Raw genomic sequence first — 25089 nt, 5'->3', positions numbered from 1 at the left:
GATTTTGGATTCAGATTGTGATCTGTATTTTACACCCATATTGCAATCTAGATTCAGTTTGCTGTGAACACACAGTTTCTAAATACAAATTGCAATCTAAATTTAGATTTATGAAGTAGGCTATAAATGCATACTTTGATCCTTCACTCTAAATTTAGATTCTTGATTCATATTATGTTTTACATTCATATTACAATGTAGATTCAGTTTGCTCCACATATATTATTATAAATGAAAAATTTGTGATTTATGCAATAGTTTAAAATTCAGATTTATTTATTTAAAATGTAGATTCCTGATGCAGTTTACAATCTATGTTGTACATATTGTAATCTGGATTATATTTGGTCTGGATATATAGATTCTAATATGTAATCTAATATGTATTCAATATTTATTCTGTGTAATGTATATTCAAATTATATGATTTACAATCAGATTTTGAATCAGATAAATAAATATACTGATTTGTTTTTACTCTAAATCCACATTTGATAGTTTATCTGCATTCAAAAAGTATGATTTATGCTATGAATGCAGACTGTGATTTAAATCTAGATTTTTGATTCTGATCTGTATTGTACACCTATATTGCAATCTATATTATATTTGCTCTTAATATATATATTCTAAATATAAATTGTGATCAAATAGATTATAAAAATAGACTGCGATTCAAATTATTTTTTAACTCTAAATCCACATTCAGGGTTCAGATTATGATACATATTTTAAATCCATATTACAGTTTAGATTCTTTTGTGATTATATTTTCAAAACATATTTGTAATTGTGATTCAGATTCAGATTGTGACCTTTGGTTTAAACCTAGATTTTGGATTTAGATTGTGATCTGTATTTTACACCCATTTTGCAATGTAGATTCTATTTGCTCTGAATACATAATTTCTAAATACAAATTCCGACCTAAATTTAGTTTTAGTAGACTATAAATGCAGACTGTGATCCAGGTTCTTGTTCACTCAAAGTGTGATTCTTGATTCAGAATATGATATATGTTTCACATTCATATTACAACGCTGATTCAGTTTGCTTCAAATATATAGATTATGAATGAAAAATAGTGAATTATACTTTATGCAATTAGTACAATAGTTTATAATTCAGATTTATTTATTTAAAAACTAGATTCCTGATGCAGTTTACAATCTATGTTGTACATATCTAATTGTAATTTAAATTCTGTTTACACTGAGTATAAATTCTAAATACACTGAATATAAATTCTAAGTACACATCTAATTATAATTTAGACTCTAAATACATATTCCTGTAGTTATGAATCTAGATTCTGGGTCCAGATTACAGTTTACATTGTATTTTATATCAGTATTTTAAATTCAGTTTTCTCTTGTGTTTTTCTAAATAAGAGACATAGAAATTCCAATTAGAAGATGTGCACTTTATTTTCATAACAAAAATATATACATATACAAATTTAAAGAAAAAAAAAAGATTAATAAATATATTTGCATGCTTTAGATGTGCTAATCCATCTTGGGTCCTTCCTTTAAAATACTCTTTTGAATATTTTGAGACTCTGCTGGACCACTGCTGGAAGTAAATAAATTCTAAATTTACATAAATCCCGTTTGGCGCACATGGTGACTTTTACGTTTATATTCCCCAACCACAAAACTTAAACCTGCAGTGCTTGGTAATTGCATCTGTTGAAACTCACAAGGAGCACCACATTTCAAGTGCCTGAGGCGCAAATCTTTTAAACCACCCTCGATTCACCCAGGAAGTAAAAGTGCACCATGAAATTTACAGAATTAGCAGAATTTATAGAACGTGACAAATTTATAGAATGCAGACTTTCCTCTGTGCTTCTTTCTTGGCTTCGATACACACGTTTCTTTGTTTGCGGTTCAAGCCTCAGTGTTTCAAAGGACTCTAATGGAAGCTGCTTAGATGCTTGGCATCCCAATCTGCAAATGGTGCTTTTCTCATCTCAGGACTCTCTTAGGAGATTTAGACCTCGGTAGCAACCGTCCCTCATATCTATATAGCGCAGACGACTCTATTAGGAGAATTCGCTCAGACGGTACTATAAAATGCTGAATTTTGAAGTAATTCCCCAACTTAATGCACCCTTACGCTGTTCCAAACCACATGACTTCTTCCTTCCAAATATAATGATATCATTATTATTTTTATGTTAACTTTCCCTTTAAAAGTGGGTACCATCTGCAGTTCCTTTTATTCCAACTAATAAACATTCCTTTATAATGGCCGGCCAACAGAAATCAGGCATCGAAGAGTCCAAGCTATTAAAAGCCCCATCCCATAATAAGCAAAAGCCTCCCAGGACTGAAGCCCCATGTCGCTATGGTGAAAGACGCTAGCCCAATGCACTCATCTGAATCCTCACCATTTGTGCAGGGGAATATGCTCGGCCCATGGCTCTGGAGTCTGGCAGCCGCTTGTGTGTAGATAGGGCACGGTTCAGAGACCCACGCTCCACGCCAACGTCTGTGCCAAGCACAGTTCAAACTCACACCCGCTGAGGAGCCCAACCCTCTGACTGGCACTGCAAGAATGCCCTTCAAGCCTTGAGTGTGTGTGTGTGTGTGTGTGTGTGTGTGTGTGGTGCGAGGCTGAATGTATTGTGTTAAAAGACATCATATGCCGTAGGCTGCATTGAAAATAGAGCATTCTGAAAGGCAGTCAGAATGTAATAAAATCTTTCACACAGCATTCAAGAATGCTGTTCTTAATTCCAATAAGCAAACATGTTTTGTGCTCATTACTAAATAATACAAAGAGCCTTTTTATATTAATTAATATGCTAGAAAGATTCGGTCTGAACTGCTCAGATCTGATTCTACATCCAACTTGATTGTGAATTGGATTCTAAATCCAGATTATGATTCGGATTCTGTTTGCTCTGAATATATAATTATGGTACCAGATTGAGATTTTTTTTGTACATCCAAATTGAATCCAAATTCATTTTGCTGTGAATATAGATTTTAAACCAGATTCAAACTGCTTAGAATTTAAGTTCTGAATCCAGACTGTAAATACAATTAAACATATAGAGACTGTAATCTAGATTTCCCATGCTCTAACTGAAGAATGTGTTCTAGGTTCTAGATTCTAGGCTCAGACCATTTTCTAAATCCATATTATGATTTAATACAGATTTCCTTAGCTCTAAATATAGATTCTATTGTTTTCAAATTGAAATCAAAGTTAATTTTGTTATGAATATAGATTTTGAACCAAGATTGTCATTTAGATTTAAACTGATCAGAATTTAGATTGTAAATAGATTGTAAATACAATTATACATACAGATTGTAATCCAGATTTAGATTTTTATTGTACATCCTAAATGAAATTTTGTTTTGTTGTGAATTTAAATTATAAACCAAGATTATGATTCGGATTCAAATGTATCAGAATTTAGGTTCTGGATCCAGATTGAAAATACAGTTATGCATATAGTTTGTAATTCAGAATTCCCTTACTCTAAATATAGATTCTAAGTGAAGATTGATGTCTAGATCCAGATTAGGATTCATATTCTACATCTGGATTATAATACAAATTAAAATATAAGTACAGTTATACATAGTTATATTATATAAAGTGTGTTCTAGATTCTAGACTCAAACCATATTCTAAATCCATATTATGATTCAGATTCTATTTGTGGAGACAGATTATGATTTTAAACCATAATTATGATTCTGATTCAAACTGATCAGAATTTTGGTTCCAGATCCAAGTTGTGTAAACAATTTCATATATAAATTATAATCCAGATTTCCCATTTTAATTGAAGATGGTGGTCTGAATTTAGATTAGGATTAATATTTTAAATCCACAATTCAAATTGTGTTTGTTCTAAATAAAGAGTTTTGGAATCAGATTATGACCTTTATTGTATATCCAAAATTGAAATCCAAATTAATTTGTTTGTGAATGTAGATACTAAACCAAGATTATGATTCAGATTCAAACTGAGTCAGAATTTAGGTTCCAGATTATAAAAGCAGTTATATTGAATTATATAGAATTTTTAATCCAGATTTCTTTAGTTCTAAATATAGATTCTAATTGTATTGAAATTGAAATCCAAAGGTTAATTTTGTTATGAATATAGATTGTTTGATGGATATAGATATTTTGAACCAAGATTGTGATTCAGATTCAAGCTAATCAGAATTTAGATTGTAAATACAATTATACATATAGATTGTAATCCAGATTATGATTTTTATTGTACATCCTAATTGAAATCTATATTCATTTTGTTGTGAAATTAATTTTTAAACCAAGACTATGATTCAGATTCAAACAGATCAGAATTTAGGTTCTGGATCCAGATTGAAAATACAGTTATACATATAGTTTGTAATCCAGATTTCTCTTGCTCTAAATATAGATTCTAATGGAAGATTGATGTCTTAATCCGGATTAGGATTCATATTCTAAATCCGGATTGTGATTCATATTCTGTTTGCTATAAATATTTAATTCTGAAACCAGATTGAGATTTTTATTGTACATCCAAATTGAAATCCAAATTAATTTTACTGTAACTATATATTTGAAACCAAATGTATTATTTGGATTCAAACTGATCAGAATTTAGCGTTTTGGATCCACATTGTAAAGACAATTGTACATATAGAATGTAATCCAGATTTCCTTTGCTCTAAATCTAGATTATGGATCAGATTCTTTTTGCTCTGAATGAAGAGTTGTGAAATCAGATTATCATCTTTATTGTACATCCAAATTCATTTTGTTGTGAATATAAGATATCATAATATTATGATTCAGATTCAAACTGATCAGAATTTAGATTGTGGATCCAGATTGTAAATACAATTATACATATAGATTGTGATCAGATTTCCCTTGATCTAAATGTAGATTCTAATTGGAGATTGTGGTCTAGATTCAGATTAAGATTCTTATTCTAAACCCAGGTTATTATTCAGATTCTATTTGCTCTGAATACACAATTCTGGAAACAGTTTATGATTTTTGTTGTACATCCACATTGAAATCCAAATTTATTTTGATGATTCAGACTCAAACTGATCAGAATTTAGGTTCTGGATCCAAATTGTGAAAACACATATATAAACTGCACATATAGATTGTGATCCAGATTTCCTTTGTTCTAAATATAGATTATAATTGAAAACAGTGGTCTAAATTCAGACTAGGAACCATATTCTAAATCCAGATTATGATTATGATTCTGTTTGCTCTGAATACATAATTCTAGAACTAGATTATGCTTTTTATTCTACATTTAAATTGAAATCCCAACATTTATTTTGTTGTAAATATAGATTTTAAACCAAGATTATGATTCAGATTCGAACTGATCAGAATTTAGAATCTGGATCCAGATTGTAATTATCATTACACATATAGTTTGTAATCCAGATTTCCTTTGCTCCATGTATAGATTGAAGATTGTAGTCTAGATTCAGAACAGGATTCACATTATAAATCCAGCTTGTGGAACCAGGTTATGATCTTTATTGTACATCCAAATTGTAATCCAGATTTCCCTTGCTTTAAATGTTGATTCTTAATGAAGACTGTGGTCTAGATTCAGTATAGATTATGACCCATATTCTAAATCCAGATTGCACATTATTAAATACAATTATTATTTTATTTATCTGTTTATTTATTTACAATTTGAAAGTGTGTTTTATTTATTATTATTTTCTTTTTAAGAACTTTGTAGGATTTCCAAGCTACTTTTTTTTTTCCATCTTGTCTGCCAATCCTTTCTACATTTTCATACACATTCAAATATGGTACCAAACATAGGGACATTTGGCACCATGTCTGAATGTGTATACAAATTTTAATTTCGAACCCTCAGTATGAACTGTAAAACTCAATAAAAAATGTCACGATTTGTCTCAATGCACTAAAATGATGGATTTGTTACCAAGGATTTCTCTTATTACTTTTAGGTGAGTCATCCCCATGCAGCGTGAATAATGGAGGTTGCCATGACCTTTGCCTTTTGACTCCACTTGGTGTGGTAAACTGTACTTGCCGTGGAGAACGGATATTACTGGATGATAACAGATGTGTATGTAAGTCCTGTACCCTCTCTCTCTGTATCTCTCACTCATTTTCTTGGACTTTTTCACTCACCCCAAATTTTCTAGTATGTCCCAGTACTTTGAATTATGTTGCTAAGTTCATGTCTGTTAGTATTGAGGCTGTGTGTATGTTGGCAAATAATAATATAATAATAGCAGATATTTCTGTTTGGGATGCTGGTGATAAAACAGGTTTTGAGAATTGTTTGGTGGCTGATCGGCTCTGAATTGAAATTCAGAGCGAATGTTCAGGTCTGCGGTGACCCAGGTCTGGAGGCGGATAGCTGAGAAACAGGGGGCATGTGGGACAGAATGCCTGCTTTTAGCATAGTGAGAAGAACACGCTGCTGCTCTAGGAACAAACTGAAGCAGAATCTAGCAGCGAGGCTTATTGCTGCAGCATCCTTCCTGTTGCTCTGAATGTCAATTACAAATCCAAATAGTGACAGTGATTCATGTTGCTCTGAATATAGATTTCAAATCCAGATCATGATTCAGCTTCATTTTGCTTAGAATTTAGGTTCTGGACCCATATTATGAAAGCTAATTGTGCACACAATGTAATTCAGAATCCATAATTGTGAACTAGATTCAGATTGTGATCCAAATTCTAAATGTGAACCCAGATCATTCACATTCCATTTAATGTAAATATATATAATTCCGGAACCAGATTATGATCTCTATTAAGCATCCACATTGCAACCAAAACAGTTCAGAAAAAAACAATACAGATTTCCCTGGCTCTGAATATAGATTTTGAATATGACGACTGTGGTCTATATTCAGATTATGATCCATATTCCCAATCCAGATAATGATTTAGATTCCATTTGCTTTTTGGCACTAGATTTTGATCTATATTGTACATCCAGATTGTAATCCAAGTTCATTTTGCTCTAAATATAAATTCTGAATCCAGATTGTAAATTAGATTTAGATTATGATCCATATTCTAAATACAGATTATAATTCAGATTCTGTTTGCTCTGAATATAAATTCTAAATCCATATTGTAATTTATATTTATTTTGTTCAGATTTAAGTTCTCGATCTGCATTCTAAAATATAATTTCACATCCAAAATGCAGTCCATTTCCCTTGCTTCGAATATATGCATTCAATACAAGATTGTGATCTGGGTTTAGATTATGATTCACTTTCTAAATACAGATTATGATTCAGATTCTGTTTGCTCTGAATATCAAATTGTAGAACCAGTTTTGAATCCAACTTTTGCTCTGAATATACATTTGAAATCCACATTGTAATTCAGATTTATTTTGTTCATATTTAGATTCCAAATTTGTATTCTAAAATATAATTACACATTCAAAATACAATCCAGATTTTCCTCGCTTCAAATCTTTGAGTACAATACCATGATTGTGAACTCGATTTAGATTATGATCCATATTCTAAATACAGATTATGATACAGGTTCTGTTTGCTCTGAATATCAAATTGTAGAACCAGTTTTGAATCCAAATTTTGCTCTGAATATACATTTGAAATCCACATTGTGATTTAGATTTATTTTGTTAAGATTTAGGTTCTGGATCTGTATTCAAAAATTTAATTTCTCATCCAAAATGCAATCCAGATTTCCCTTCCTTCGAATATATGGATTCAATATGAAGATTGTCATCCATTTTTTAAATACAGATAATTATTCAGATTCTGTTTGTTTTAAATATTGAATTTTGCAACCAGTTTTGAATTCAGATTTGTCTCTGAATATAGATTCTAAATCTAAATTGTGTATTCAGCTTGGGAATAAATTCTTAATCCAAATTGTGACCCAAATTCCTTTTCATTTACACTTTAAAAATGCCAAGTGCTCATATTTTCACCTATTTGGAGCCACTACAGAGTCCTATCTGGATAGATGATCCATGTCTAGAAGCCAGTTTCTTTACACCACATTTGCATAATTAATACTTTTGGCTAGATCTAGAAATTAGATGGTTCTGGGTGCTTCTGTGTAGATATTGATACTGGACCACCAATCTACTCTACCTGGGATTTTTTTATTTTTTTTATTATTAGAGATAGGCATGAGTACAAAAAAAATGAAAGCACAGTTGTGTGATTCAGGATGGTTGCATACGGACAATATGCACAGTGACTTTCAGTCCAGGATTGCAACTGCGCTCAACTCCCTGCTTGGAGAGGATTATGGGGCTTATACACAGATGTGTTTTTGTGTTCAAACAGCTAGACATAGTGCATCTGATGGAATAGAACAGAACACATGGGACATGATGCAAAGGGCAAAGAGACATTCCTCTGAAGTTTGTGTACATAGGCTAACAGTAAAAAAATAAAAATAAAAGTGCAAATGTAACTCTGCTATGTCTGTCCTCAGCTGATTATGTGTCAAACACTTAAGCAGTCAATGCACATCCCTAATCTTTACTTCAGGGCAGCACATCACACATCTACAAATCTCTTTTACTCTCATCTTCCAGCCATGAACTCCTCCTGTAACATCCACTCAGAGTTCCAGTGTGGAAATGGGGAATGCATCGACTACCAACTGACATGTGACGGCATCGCACACTGCAAAGACAGGTCGGATGAGAAGATGCAGTATTGCGGTAAGAACCCAGTCAGGCAGGGTGCTGTGTTTCAGCCCTCAGGTTTCATCTCTAAACTGAATGAAGGAAGCTACAGAAGGTCTTCCTGTTCTCCTGTGACTCCGACTAATAAGACAAGCTTACAGCAGCCTGGCAAAAACGTAATGAGTGCGAGTGATGTGACGGCCGACTGCTGCTCTGTCTGTCTCTCCCTCTGTCTTTACTTTCTCAAGCAGAGATTCTAATGAAACAGTTGTTCTCAGATCTCAGATAGTTTTACTATCCAGACTGTACACTATCTATCTATCTATCTATCTATCTATCTATCTATCTATCTATCTATCTATCTATCTATCTATCTATCTATCTATCTATCTATCTATCTATCTATCTATCTATCTATTTTGTTGTGAATATGGATTTTAAACCCAAATTACAATTCAGATTCAAATTGATCAGAATTTAGGTTTTGGATCTAGATTGTAAATACAGTTATACATATAGACACTGTAATCCAGATTTCCCAGTGTGTTCTAGGTTCTAGATTCTAGACTCAGACCATATTCTAAATCCATATTATGATTCAGATTCTATTTTCTCTGAATATATTCAGATTAACAGATTATGATTTTAAACCAACGTTATGATTCAGATTCAAACTGATCAGAATTTTGGTTCCAGATCCAAGTTGTGTAAACAATTACACACATAAATTAAAATCTGGATTTTCCAATTTAATTGAAGATGGTGGTCTAAATTTAGATTAGGATTCATATTTTAAATCCAGATCATGATTCAAATTCTGGTTGTTCTGAATAAAGAGTTTTGGAATCAGATTATGATCTTTATTGTATATCCAAAATTGAAATCCAAATTCATTTGGTTGTGAATGTGGATGCTAAACCAAGATATAGATTCTAATTATATTCAAATTGAAATCAAAAAGTAATTTTTTTATAAATATAGATTTTGAACCAAGATTGTGATTCAGATTCAAACTGATCAGAATTTAGATTGTAAATACAATTATACATAAATATTGTATTTCAGATTATCATTTTTATTGTACATCCTAATTGAAATCCAAATTCATTTTGTTGTGAATTTAAATTTGAAACCAAGATTATGATTCAAATTCAAACTGATCAGAATTTAGGATCTGGATCCAGATTGTAGTTACCATTATACATATAGATTGCAATCCAGATTTCCTTTGCTCCAAGTATAGATTGGAGATTTTAGTCTAGATTCAGATCAGGATTCATATTATAAATCCAGATTGTGGAACCAGGTTATGATCTTTATTGTACATTTATTAATTATGAATTATTTATTATTTTATGTATAATTTTTTTTTCTTTAAAAAAAACCATCTTATTGTACAGTCCCATGCCTAATCTTAGCTTTACCTTTTTCTTTAGAGAACCGGAACTGCAGACACGGCTTTAAATCGTGTTATAACCAGCGGTGTGTGGCCAACCATCGATTCTGTAATGGCGTGAATGATTGCGGGGATAACTCCGATGAAGTTTATTGTAACAGTGGGTATCTTTACTTTTTCTCACAGTATTAAACCCATGATCAGTCCAGAGTTGTTTAGTTCAGGAATCTTCTTTTATTCCCTTCATTCTGCCCAACTCTCCAGAGGAATGCAGTCCATCAATCAATAGAACTCTTGAATTCTCGCCTTGCTTGAACATCTAAATAACAACATTAAGCTTTAATGCAGAAACACATCTATAATGTAGACAGTACAAACCACAGATCTTGGCATCCCTGTGCTTCGGCGAAGGTCAATGAATGCTGTACTCTTGCCAGCAATGCAGGAATCTGAATGATTGTAGAAACTTGATTTTGTAAACACTTGAATAAAACACTTCTCATTACAGATAGTTTTATTGTATCTTCACTATTAGCCAATTAAATTTAATTGTCAGCTACTCTTTGTAAGTATCAAACTCACACCTCTTTAAACAGACCAGTTTTACATTCACACTACTTCTGGATTTGAAAATGGTGTAAGATCTAATTTAGCTATAACTGGGTTTATTTTCTCATTCCATTTCCACAAATATGTTGAATATCAATGTACTTATACTGTGAATTATTATTTTTTTTAATAATGTGGAACTATGCATATGTGAAAGTGAAGTTAACCCAGAGCACTTTTTTATAATTTCAGTTTATGCAAATGTGAAGTTAACCCAGAGCTTTTTGCATTTATATTACATATTAAACTTTGCTGAAACAAACTCACATTATTTTTCTAGATTATCAGAAATTTGGTTTGCCTAAAAAAGTGGTCTGACTTTATATAAACGGTGGTTTGACTTTGTTGAAAGAGTTTTAATTTGTTTTAAAGTGGTCAGACTTCAATTAAAGTATTTTGTTTGGCTTTAAATTGGTCTGACTTCATTCAAAGTATTTTGATTTATTTTAAAGTGGTTTGACTTCATATGAAACATTTTGGTTTTCTGTAAAGTTGACTTCATTTAAATTGTTTTGGTTTGCTTTAAATTGGTCTGACTTCATTTAAGGTATTTTGATTTGTTTTAAATCAGTTAAACTTCATTTAAAACATCTTGGTTTGTTTAAAAGTGGTGTGACTACATGTAAAGCATTTTGATTTGCTTTAAAGTTGTTTGACTTCATTCAAGTGTTTTGGTTTGCTTTACATTGGTCTAACATTATTTAAAGCATTTTGATTTGCTTTAAAGTGGTGTGACTTCATTTTAAGTGTTTTGGTTTGTTTTAAAGATATTTGACTACATTTAAAAGCATTTTGATTTGCTTTAAAGTTAGAATTAATTTAAAGTGTTTTGGTTTACTTTAAAGTGGTCTGACTTCATTTAAAGCATTTAGATTTTCTTTAAACTGGTCTGACTTCCTTTAAAGCATTTTGATTTGCTTTAATGTGGTTTGACTTTATTTTAAATAATTTGCATTTCTTCAAAGTGGTGTGATGTCATTTTGTAAGTGTTTTGGTTTTCTTTACAGTAGTCTAACTTTGTTTAAAGTGTTTTGGTTTGCTTTAAAGTGGTTTGACTTTATTTAAAGAGTTTTGGTTTACTTTAAAGTGGTTTGACTTCATTTAAAGTATTTTAGTTTTCTTTAAAGTGGTTTGAATTAATTTAAAGCTCTTTGGTTTTATTTAAAGAGGTCTGACTTCATTTAAAGCATTTCGGTTTTCTTTAAACTGGTGTGACTTCATTTAAAGCATTTTGATTTGCTTTTTATTGTGGTTTGACTTCATTTAAAGTAATTTGGTTTTCTTCAAAGTGGTGTGACTTCATTTAAAGTGATTTGGTTTGCTTAACAGTGGTCTAACTTCATTTAAAGCATTTTGGTTTGCTTTAAAGTGGTTTGACTTTATTTAAAGCACTTTGGTTTTATTTGAAGTGGTGTGACTTTGTTTAAAGTGCTTTGGTTTGCTTTAAATTGATCTGACATCATTTAAAGCTTTTTGGTTTTCTTTAAAGTAGTTTGACTTTATTTAAAGTTTTTTCGATTTGCTTTAAAGTGGTCTGACTTCATTTAAAGCATTTTAATTTGCTTTAAAGTGGTCTGACTTCATTTAAAGGACTCTAATTTGCTTTAAAGTGTTGTAACTTCATTTAAAGCATTTTTGGTTTGCTTTAAAGTGGTGTGACTTCATTTAGAGCATTTTGATTCACTTTAAAATGTTCTGACTTTATTTAAAGTGTTGTGGTTTGCCTTGCATTGGCGTAACTTTGTTTAAAGCATTTTTATTTGTTTTAAAGTTGTCTCACTTTATTTAAAGTGTTTCGGTTTGCTTTAAATTGGTTTGACTTCACTTAAAATGTGTTTTGATTTGATTTAAAGTGGTTTGACTTCATTTAAAGTGTTTTGGTTTGCTTTGAAGTGTATTTGTGTGTTTAGTTAATCTGAGTTTTTCCCTTGTGGTTCCAGATTCTTCTTGTTCATCTTCTGAGCGACGTTGTGCAGACGGTTCCTGTATTCCCGCATCTTCCTGGTGTAATCAGATCATCGATTGCGCTGACGCATCTGACGAGAAAAGCTGTAGTAAGATTAGCATGTGTTAAGGCTCAAGCCCATTCACACTTCTGACGGTGTGTGTTTGTGTGTCACGTAAGGTGTGAGACACTCGTCTCATTGCCCTCTCTGTGTTTCCAGATAGCACAGACTGCATGGAATACTACAGACTAGGCACTCGTGCCAGCAACAGCGAACAGTTTCTAAGCTGCAATTCCACGTCGCTGTGTGTTCATCCCTCCTGGATCTGTGACGGAGCCAATGACTGTGGGGATTACGCCGACGAAATACACTGCCACGGTAGAAATGCATTTGCATTCTCTCCCCCGGTCTGTCTTTCTCTTGTTTGTTTGTGCTCAAAGTACAATGTTGTCACGTTAAAAATGGAAAATAGCACTAGGAACAAAGGGAATTTTTACAAAGTTTGCATTGCGGCGCAGTGACGCCTCACATCGTTGGAGCCTTTTATAAGGCTATGAAACGTGGATGTTTTTTGACTCAATCACACTGAGTCCTGCCAAAAATTTGACAGTAATATACTTAGATATTTATGATATATGTAGAAAGCCCAGGACCTACTGAGAATATTTAGTGACTTAAGTCTTTGCGGCTGAGTGAAACACAACTCTGGAAGTCGATGAGTGTGTAGAATATTTTTCTGACACTTTACAGTCCTGTCGGAATTTATGAGTCGAGCGCACATGAGCTCCATCGCAACGTCGTAATTAAAAGTTGGAAACTCTGGATTTTCCTTGAAACCTGCATGTTGGGGAATGCCATTAAAAGATTCATGGTAGGAGAAGGTTGCTAATGATTGTATGTGCATTTTAAATTGTGACTTGTTGCACTTTGAGTAATTGTTATCTACAGGTTTCTCTAAAGTCTCCATTTTGACATTTCTCCCAGCTTCTTCAGTCCATACGTGTGAGGACGGCCATTTCGCGTGTCCCAGTGGAAACTGCATCTCCAGCGTCTGGTTGTGCGACGGACAGAAAGACTGCGAGGACGGAGCGGATGAATTTCAATGCGGTGAGCGCCACCTTTCTCCATTTATCAATGAATCATCCCTGCTGGACACATTGTGCGCTCTATATATCATCTTAATGAATATATTTACGTTTAAAGACTTTATTTATCTTCAAGTCACGCACAACCTTCTACATTAGAACGTGAGTGCTATTTTGCTCTATTGATCCACTTGTCACGACTAGTATGTGTTAAGTGCTAAATGTGAGAGTTTAGCTGCTTGACATTCCTGCCTTTGTGGCATTAAAGTTATGCTTTTATCAAAAAGTTATGCTCGGTTTCTTGTCTACTTTTTGTTTTATTCATTTGAAATTCCAGACAAAGTACTGTAGAAGTGTGATAAGGTGATACTTTTGATTGCATTTTATTGAAACTCATTTTCACTTCAGGGTCAAAACAAAAAAGCTAATTATGTTCTAATATTGCAACTTTAATTTATTTTCTGAATTCTCACGTTATATCTTGCGAAAGCTGCATTAGGTGTCGCAATGTTACTTTATTTGATCTAATTATATCTCCCAGCTAACTATTTCTCAGTATAGCAACTTTTTTTCCAGAATTATCTTGCAGTCCTGCTTTATATCTTGTAACGTGACTTTATTTCTTGTAATTATGACTTTATTTCTCACAATATGTGAGTTTATGTCCTCCATGGTGACTTTAGGTCTTGCAATGTAACTTTATTTATTCCTTGTTATAGCAACTTTTTTTTCTAGAATTGATAATATATCTCAGAATATGACTAATTATCTATTTTATATATTTCACAAACTGTATACATATCTCGCAATGCTCCCTTTTATCTTGCAATATGACTTTATTTCTTGTAATTGTGATTTTATTACTCACAATTTGCGGCTTTTTATTTTCCATGGTAACTTCAAGTCTCGCAATATGACTTTATTTCTCGCAATTTCAGCTTACAATTTGCGGCTTTATTTCTCCCATGGTGAGAAGTCTTGCAATTTCTCTTTTTAGCAACTTTTTTTCCAGAATTGCTACTAAATATCTCGGAATTATGCTTTATATATCGCAACATGACTTTATTTCTCATAATTATGACTTTAATTCTCACAATTTGTGAATTTATGTCTTCCGTGTAACTTTATTTCTCACAATTTGCAGCTTTATATCTCTTATGGTGACTTTAGGTCTTTCAATGTGACAATACAATATGACAATATTTCTTGCAGTGCTTTTTTATCTTGTAATGTTACTATTTCTCGTAATTATGACTTTATTTCTCACAATTTGCAACTTTATATCTTCCATTGTGACTTTAATCTCTCAATGTGGCTTTATATCTCGTTATAGCGACTTTCCCCCCCAAAATTGCTATTATATCTTACAATATGACTATATATCTTGCAGTGCCACTTTATATCTCACAATATGACTTTATTTCTTGTAATTGTGACTTTATTACTCACAATTTGCGACTTTATATTTTCCATGGTAACTTAAAGTCTCGCAAGTTCAACTTACAATTTGCGGCTTTATTTCTCCCATGGTGAGAAGTCTTGCAGTTTCTCTTTTTAGCAACTTTTTTTTTCCAGAATTGCTACTAAATATCTCAGAATTATGCTTTATATATCGCAATATGACTTTATTTCTCACAATTTGTGAGCTTATGTCTTCCATGTAACTTTATTTCTCACAATTTGCAGCTTTATATCTCTTATGGTGACTTTAAGTCATTCAATGCGACAATACAATATGACAATATTTCCTGCGGTGCTTTTTTTTATCTCGTAATGTTACTATTTCCCGTAATTATGACTTTATTTCTCACAATGTGCGACATTATATCTCCCATGGTGACTTGAAGTCTCGCAATGTGACTATTTATTATTATAGCAATTTTTTGCAGAACTGCTAATATATTTCACAAACCGTCTACATATCTCACAATGCTTCCTTATATGTCGCAATATGACTTTATTTCTCGTAATTATGACTTTATTTCTCACAATTTGTGAATTTATGTCTTCCGTGTAACTTTATTTCTCACAATTTGCAGCTTTATATCTCTTATGGTGACTTTAAGTCTTTCAATGCGACAATACAATATGACAATATTTCCTGCGGTGCTTTTTTATCTCGTAATGTTACTATTTCCCGTAATTATGACTTTATTTCTCACAATGTGCGACATTATATCTCCCATGGTGATTTGAAGTCTCGCAATGTGACTATTTATTATTATAGCAATTTTTTGCAGAACTGCTAATATATTTCACAAACCGTCTACATATCTCACAATGCTTCCTTATATGTCGCAATATGACTTTATTTCTCGTAATTATGACTTTATTTCTCACAATGTGCGACATTATATCTCCCATGGTGACTTGAAGTCTCGCAATGTGACTGTTTATTATTATAGCAATTTTTTGCAGAACTGCTAATATATCTCACAAACCGTCTACATATCTCACAATGCCTCCTTATATGTCGCAATATGACTTTATTTCTCGTAATTATGACTTTATTTCTCACAATGTGGGACTTTATACAGGGCTCTAGACTAACTTTTTGCACTGGTTGCACTGGTGCGCCTAACTTTTTTTCTTAGGTGCACCAGCACAAAAGTTAGGTGCACCCAAATTTTCAAACGCATCACATTTAACACCGCAGTTTTACAAGTTCACTTTTTTTTTTTTACTTTTTTTTTTTAATTTATTTTTTAATCCCTGTCCATATAGGCAATATTGACTTGTAAATGAATAACTAACAATCTGGTCAATATAAAGTTCTTTATTTGAAGCATATTTTTTTCCCCAGTACTTTACCCTACTTTGTGTAATAACGAAAACATTTCAGTGAAAAAATAAGTCCAAAACTCTCTATTTTAACATTTTGAACAATTTTTTTTTTTTTTTAATTTTTTTTTTTATTCTTGTTTTAATTTTTCTCATAATCAAATGAAAGCATAAACATTTATTTATTTTTAATCAAATGAAAAATAAACCTTTTTAATTTTTGGCAAACATATACATGATTTATAAATAGGAATATATAAACACCTACATTATACTGTACAAAAGTAATACAGGACTAATATTGTTCTGTTTCATGTTAAACCGTACTTTTATTTTGAAAGGTTGCCGTATGATATGATGCTTTCTCAAATGAAACGGTAAAAGTGACACGGTAGGTTTGGAGATTGAGTTTATCTGTTCATGTGAGATGCAAATGCCAAAAATTAGCGGGAGCATCACGCGTGCTTCAGTAGCCTATACGCGTGTAGTTAAAAAAAAATACACGTCTCCACCATTAATACATAGAGGCAAATGGAATATGCAGGATTCATTTTAAACTGTCTTTTTGCCTTTCAGTTTTCACAGACACTAGTCCATATCGCGATTTGAATTAAGTGACAGACCAACTCTTGATTTATCAATCCAGAAATCAACGTATTACGTGGCATTCCGCGCCATAGTAAATTCGGTTTTTATGAATGGAGTCCGCGATCCAGTCCGTGTTTTTGCGGAGGAGGCATTGTAAACGCTTGACAATGTAAAGACATCCTGACTGCATCACATGCATTTTCAAACGTACACACACGTACAGGAATATCTGGACCACGGCCAATCAGAGGGGGGGGCGGGATCCGTCCTTCATCTCTGATTGGTTTAGACCACGCCACGGTATGGGTCTAATGTGTGTCTGTTGTTGAGCAACAGGGAGACTTTAAGAGTGACGGAGTTTCGTTTTTCCCCCCTCGAACGGCTGGTCGCACCGGTGCAACCTTTGATTTTTTTTAGTCGCACCATTGAGAAATTAGGTCGCACGTGCGACCAAATTGGTCGCACTCTAGAGCCCTGTTATATCTCCCATGGTGACTTGAAGTCTCGCAATGTGACTATTTCAGAACTGCTAATTATATCTCACAAACTGTCTATATATCTCACAATGCTTCCTTATGACTTTATTTCTCGTAATTGTGACTTTATTACTCACAATTTGCGGCTTTATATTTTCCATGGTGACTAAGTCTCGCAATATGACTTTATTTCTCGTAATTTCAACTCACAATTTGTGGCTTTATTTCTCCCATGGTGAGAAGTCTTGCAATGCGACTTTTAGAATTGCTACTATATATCTCGGAATTATGCTTTATATCTCGCAATGTGACTTTATTTGTCATAATCATGACTTTATTTCTCACAGTTTGTGACTTTATGACTTTATTTCTCATTGAGCCATTTTGTTTTCCAAAATTGCTACTATATCCCAGAATGTCTATATATCTCACAATTGTGCTTTATATCTCGCAATATGACTTTATTTCTTGTGTGTGTGACTTTATTTTCACAAATCTCCTATGGTGACGTCTTTCAATGTGACAATATAATATGACAATATTTCTTGCAGTGCTTTTTTATCTCATAATAATGTGACTATTTCTCATAATTATTACTTTATTTCTTAAAATTTGCGACTTCATATCTTCCATGGTGACTTTAAGTCTCTCAATGTGGCTTTATTTCTCGTTATAGCTACTTTTTCCCCCCAAAATTGCTACTATAACTTACAATATAACTATATATCTTGCAGTGCCACTTTATATCTCACAATATGACTTTATTTCTTGTAATTGTGACTTTATTACTCACAATTTGCGGCTTTATATTTTCCATGGTGACGTTAAGTCTCGCAATATGACTTTATTTCTTGTAATTACAACTCACAATTTGTGGTTACTTTGACTTTATCTCTTACAGTTTCCAGCTTTTTATTTTCCATGGTGACCAAGTCTCGAAATTTGACTTTATTTCTCGTAATTTCAATTTACAATTTGCGGCTTTATTTCTCCCATGGTGAGAAGTCTTGCAATGTGACTTTATTTCTCTTTTTAGCAACTTTTTTTTTCCAGAATTGCTACTATATATCTCACAATTTTGCTTTATATCTTGCAACGTGACTTTATTTCTCCTCATTATGACTTTATTTCTCACAATTTGTGACTTTATGGCCTGGTTTCACAGACAGGGCTTATTCCAAGCCAGGATTAGAGCATAGTTCAATTAGGACATTTTAGTAATTTTTATAAATGTGCCTTAGAAAAAAAAATATTACTGTATCATCTTGAGACAAAACAAGGCACTGCTATATTTTAAAATCAGTCAGTGCAAGTTTATTTGAGTTGAAACAGCTCAGACTTACATTTTAGTCTGGAACTAGGCTTAAGCCTTGTCTGTGAAACCAGGGGTAAATGTCCCATTGTGACTTTAAGTCTTACAATGTGACTTTACTTCTCGTTGTAATGACATTTTTTCCCCCCAGAATTGCTATCATATTATACAATGTCTATAAATCTTGCAATGCTGCTTTATTTCTCGCAATATGACTATTTTGTCATTCATAATTTGCGACTCACAAATATCTCCCATAATGACATTAAGTCTTGCATTGTAACTTTCTTTCTCTTTTTAGCGACTTTTTTTTTTTCAGAAGTGCTACTATATCCCACAATATGACTATATATCTTGTAGTGCCACTTTATATCTCGTAATGTGACTTTATTTCTCGGAATTATGACTTTTTTTTCACAAAATTTGTGACTTTATATCTCCCATGTTGACTTTAATTATCACAATGTAACTTTAATTCTCATTATAGCAACTTTTTTCTAGAATTGCTACTGTATCTCAGAATATGTCTATATGTATCGCAATTCTGCTTTATATGTCATCATATGACTTTATTTCTTGTAGTTGTGACGTTATTTCTCACAATTTGATGCTTTATATTTTACATTGTGACTAAGACTTGCAGTGTGACTTTATTTCTCATTATAATGACTTTTTCCCCCAGAATTGCTACTATATCTCACAATATGTCTATAAATCTCGCCATGCTACTTTATATTTGCAATATTATTATTTTTTTCATGTAATTGGGACTTTATTTCTCACAATTTGAGGCTTTATATCTCCCATTGTGAGTTTAAGTCTTGCAATATGACTTTATTTCTCATAATTATGACTTTTTTTCACAATTTTGTTACTTTCTCTTTCATAGTGACTTTAAGTCTTGTTACCTTGTAACTTTATTTCTTGTTATAGCAACTTTTTTCCAGAATTGCTACTATATCTCACAATATGACAATATATCTTGCAGTGCATCTCGTAATGTGACTTTATTTTCCAGAATTGCTACTACAGTGCCTTGCGAAATTATTCATACCCCTTAATTTTTTTTCACATTTTGTTATGTTGCTGCCTTATGTTAAACTATAAATTACTTTTTTACTGCACTTCGAGTGGAGTTAAACTGTGGCAAATTCATTTGAATGAGTATGATTTAGAAAGGCACACACCTCTCAGAAAAGGTCTAACAGCTGAAAATGCATATCAGAGCAAAAACCAAGTCCTGAGGTCAAGATAACTGCCTGTAGAGCTCAGTGACAGACTTGTGTTAAGGCAATGATCTAGGGAAGAGTTCAGAAAAAAATCTGCTGCATTGAAGGTTCACAGAAGCATTATTAATAATGGAAGACGATTGGAACAACTAGGACTCTAGAAAATGTCTGCCAGCCCCCATCCAAGCTGACAGAGCTTGAGAGGTGAAAAGGTGAGGCAAAGAATGGCAGATAATTGCCAAATGCAGATGTGCTTGTCACATCATACCCAAAAAGACTTGAGGCTGTAAAGGTGCTTCAACTATGTACTGAGTTAAGGGTATGAATACTTCTGCAATGTACTTATTTCAGTGCTTTATTTTTCATAAATTTGTAAAATTAGCTAATCTGTTTTTTGCTTTGTCACTATTATGGTGTATGGAGTGTAAATTGATGTGGGGAAAAAACTAATTTAAAGCAGTTTAACATAATGCTGCAACAAAACAAAATGTAAAAAAATGAAGGGGTATAAATACTTTTGCAAGGCACTGTATATACAGCGTATGTCTGTATATCTTGCAATGTTCTTTATATCTCGCAAAATGACTTTATTTCTTGAATGTATGACTATATATCTTGCGACATGACTTTATTTTTTGTAACTGTGACTTTATCACAATTTGTGGCTTTGTGTCTTCCATGGTGACTTTTCGAAGGTTTAAAAATAAAAATACGTTTAAAAATAAATACGACCTCACGTTGTGTATATCACATTTACACATGTCTCCGAAACTTCCGTCCATCGTAAAAAGGTTCCGGTTCGATTTTCTGCATTTTCGCATCCGTAACAAGCATTTTGATATGAAAGTGTGACGAATATGAAAAAACACAAAAAAATCTCACAGTATGTCTATATATTACCTATATATCTCACATTATGACTCTATTTCTCACAATTTGCTCATTTATATCCCAAAATGGGACATTAAGTCTCGCAATGTGACTTTATATTTGGTTACAGCAATTTTTATATTATTATTATTATTATTTGTAGCTACTGTACTTTACAATTTGCCAATATGTCTCACAATGCTGCTTTATATTTTAATTGCGACTTTTTCTTATAATTATGACTTTATCTTTTGCAATATCTATCTATTCTTAGAAAGAAAAGTTACATTACATTCTTGAAGAAAGGTATTATCCACATGTGGTTATTCAATCCACACGTTCCTATAATGTGTTGCATAATCATTAATCTCATCGACATTCATGTTTCTCTCAAACTTTGAGATGTACATCCGAAGCGAGCAGAACTGTAGGGTAGGAAGTTCTCGGAAGTTCTGCTTTCCTGCTGCGACCAATCTCTGCTTTGCGTCTGTCCCGACCCCGTGCCAGGAATCCTTTTGGTTCCGCTTCAAAGCGTCTTATTCAGAGCAAGAACTCTGATCTGCAACTGAAACTCCCGCAACTCTGGGCCGTGCGGCGGCCTCGTAGTCACTGACCCAAAATCAGAAGTAATACGGATTTGTTTCCGTGCCCTTGATCTTGATGAATTTGCCGGTGCTTTTTCACCTTTCATTTTGGTTATTTGTTCTTTTGAGACTTCCCCAACGGCAGGTTTTGAAGAATGACCCTCATTTACCTATTCATCCTCTTCGCTTTCGTTGTCTTCAGCCCTTTTGGTGTCACTTTTTAAAACCTTTCTCTCTGTGACCTTGGTGTCTCTGTCCCAGCCCCCGGTGGCTTTGCAGAGATATCACAAAATCGATGGCAAATGCAAGCAAACAAACTTTCAGACTGCTGATAGGAGCATATTTGCTCGCACCTTTCGGGGCTCGCGTGCGTATGCAAGTGGACAAGTACTTTAAAAGTGCTTGCTAGCAGGATCGCCTTCCAAAGTTGAAGCTCTAATCCCAACAAGGGCAAAGAGGGCTTTTAGAGGCCACTTTCTTCAGATATTGCACTCAATTTGTCTTTCAAAGGCAAACTTATAATTATTAAAGGGTATTCATAGATGTTTACACTTTCATTTTGCTTATTATAGGTATAATTCCAAAAATTCCGCCATTATTTATTCACATGCATGTCATTATTTTAAACCCATATGGCTTTTTCTTTCTTGGAACACATCATACAATATTTACAATGTTTTTATGTGTTTTATTTTGGTTATTACAGGTTACAAATTTATTTTTCTTAGTTTCTCGCTAAAATTTAAATTGTAATCATTTATTCATCCTCATGTTGTTCCAAACGTGTAAGACAATAAATATTTTGTGAAAGTTTTATGTTTTATTTCAATTATTGTAAGGTATAAATTATTATTATTTTTTTTATTTACTTATTTCCTTTCTTTTGTAGTTTTTCCACCAAAATTATTTTTTTCATTATTTATTCACCCTCATCTCTTTTCAAACCTGTATGACTTTTTTCTTTGATTGTTTCTTAATCTGTAATTATCAAATATTTAGTTTTTTGGGGGGCTTTATTTTGCTTATTTTATTTAGTTACTTATTTTGGAGTTTTCCGGCCGAAATGAACTTTCTGTCTTTATTTATTCATCCTCATGTCTTTTCAAACCTGTATGACTTTTTTTCTTAATCATTTCATAATTTGTACTTATTTATTTTTGTAGTTTTCCTGCCAAAATTAAATTTGTCATTATTTATTTACCCTCATGTCTTTTCAAACCTGTATGACTTTTTTGTTTAATGTTTTATTTTGTAGTTTTATTTATTAATTAACTAATTTTTTACTTGCTTGCTTTTGTAGTTTTCCTCCCAAAATGAAAATTCTGTTATTTATTCATCCTCGTTTCTTTTCAAATCTGTACGATTTTTTCTTGATTATTTCTTAATTTCTAATGATAACATTTTTATTTTTAATGTGTTTTATTTATTTATTTATTTATTTTTATACAACTTTTGTCATTATCTATTCACCCTCATTTTTTTCAAATCTGTATGATTTATATTCTTTATTATTTCTTAATTTGTAATGATAAAATATTTATTTTTAATGCGTTTTCTTTTGCATATTTAGTTATGTATTTATTTATTTATTTACTTATTTACATAGTTTTCCCGCCAAAATGAAAATTCTGTTATTATTTATTCATCCTGTCTTTTCAAATCCATATGACTTTTTATTTTAATTATTTTATAATTTGTAATTATATATAACACGTTTTATTTTTATTTAGTTATCTTTTATTTATTTATTTTTACTTACTTGCTTGCTTTTGTAGTTTTCCCGCCAAAATGAAAATTCTGTCGTTATTTATTCATCCTCATGTCTTTTCAAACCCATATGACTTTTTCTTAATTATTTTTTAATTTGTAATGATAAAATATTGATTTTGTTTTATTTTGCATATTTATTTATGTATATTTATTTACGTACTTAAGTAGTTTTCCTGCCAAAATAAAAATTATTAATTGTTATATTTATTATTGTTGTTATATTTATTCACCCTTGAGTCTTTTCAAACCAATATGACTTTTTTCTTAATTATTTCATAATTTGTAATTATATAAAAAAGGTGGTTTTTTTTATTTATTAATCTTTTTTATTTTTACTTGCTTGCTTGCTTTTGCAGTTTTCCCGCCAAAATAAAATTGCTTATTTATTTATTGCTTATATCATTATTTATTCAAACATCTTTTTAAATATTTCTTAATTTGTAATGATAAAATATTTTGTTTTTAATGCATTTATTTATTTACTTACTTGCTTGTAGATTCCCACCAAAATTAAAATTATGTCATTATTTATTCACTCTCATGTCTTTTCAAACCCATGTGATTTTTTTCTTAATTATTTCTTAATTTGAAAATTATAAAATATTTAGTTTTGATTTAAATGTTTTATTTTGATTTTTTTATATTTATTTATTTACTTACTTTTGTAGTTTTCCCGCCAAAATGAAAATTCTGTGATTATTTATTTATCCTCATGTCTTTTAAAATCTGTATGATTTTTTCTTAATTATTTCTTAGTTTGAAAATTATAAAATATTTAGTTTTGTTTCAAGTTTTATTCTGCTTTTTCTATTTATTTATTTATTTGCTTACTTTTGTAGTTTTCCCACCAAAATGAAAATTCTGTCATTATTTATTCACTCTTATGTCTTTCCAAACCTGTAAGACTTTGTCTTTGCTGGACCACAAGATAAAATATTTTTACAATTTTTAATGTGTTTTATTTCTAATTATCCATTTCAATTTGGGAAAAGAGCAGCATGAACATTTCCAAATCTTATATTTTATGTTCTATGGAAAAACTAAAGTCAAAATGGTTTGAAACAGCATTAATGATAAAAGAATCATCGTTTTTGTTTGTACCGTTCCTTAAATGTCAGTACGGCCTCCCTTGGGTTTGTTTTCAAAGGTCAAACTTTTCCCTCCAGATTCATCGTGCCTTTGGAATCAGTTCGCCTGCTCCAAAAACAAGTGCATTGCCAAACAGTGGCTCTGTGACGGCGAGGACGACTGCGGTGACGGATTGGACGAAAGCGAGGAAATTTGCGGTAAAACTATGAAGCACGTATTTGCATTTAGGCCACACAATGAAAGACTTCCTCTGAGAGGAAGGATATAAATCAACACGAAAGAGGCGGGAGGAAAAATTGGCCTGCGGTTTCATCATAGTTGCGAATTTATGGCTATGCTGTGCTCCTAACAAATGGGCTCTGAAGAACAAAAAAAAAAAATCAGGTTTCACAAAGGTCAAACACAAGCAGATTGTTAAACAAGTTATAGAAATATATGCTTAAACTTTTTCGATTACTTTGAGAATTTGTTTTAAACAAATAAATATTCATTCACGGCTTGAGATTGTGATGCTCTCTCTCTCTCGTCAGGTTCGGCTACATGCACCCCCGGTTTGTTCAGTTGCCCAGGATCGTACGCTTGTGTACCCAGGAACTGGTTATGTGACGGGGAGAGAGATTGTCCCGATGGCAGCGATGAGCTAGCGGTAGCTGGCTGCGGTAATTTCAAACATT

At 32.2% G+C, this 25089-nt stretch overlaps 1 protein-coding gene across 1 annotated transcript in view; it reads left to right on the top strand.

The window, feature by feature from the left end:
* Positions 1-25089, top strand: part of LOC141338047 (low-density lipoprotein receptor-related protein 1B-like) — a gene marked incomplete at its 3' end in the record, with an annotated part of 171078 nt that overhangs the window by 40334 nt on the left and 105655 nt on the right. Inside the window, exons 9-16 of the mRNA XM_073843617.1 lie at positions 5982-6107; positions 8588-8716; positions 10117-10236; positions 12626-12739; positions 12851-13009; positions 13616-13738; positions 24493-24612; positions 24946-25074. Coding sequence (XP_073699718.1) covers positions 5982-6107; positions 8588-8716; positions 10117-10236; positions 12626-12739; positions 12851-13009; positions 13616-13738; positions 24493-24612; positions 24946-25074 — 1020 coding nt within the window. The remainder of the gene's footprint in view (positions 1-5981; positions 6108-8587; positions 8717-10116; positions 10237-12625; positions 12740-12850; positions 13010-13615; positions 13739-24492; positions 24613-24945; positions 25075-25089) is intronic.

This window comes from Garra rufa, chromosome 7, assembly GCF_049309525.1.
Source record: "Garra rufa chromosome 7, GarRuf1.0, whole genome shotgun sequence".
NCBI lineage: Eukaryota > Metazoa > Chordata > Actinopteri > Cypriniformes > Cyprinidae > Garra > Garra rufa.
This window is presented reverse-complemented; position numbering and strand designations above follow the sequence as displayed.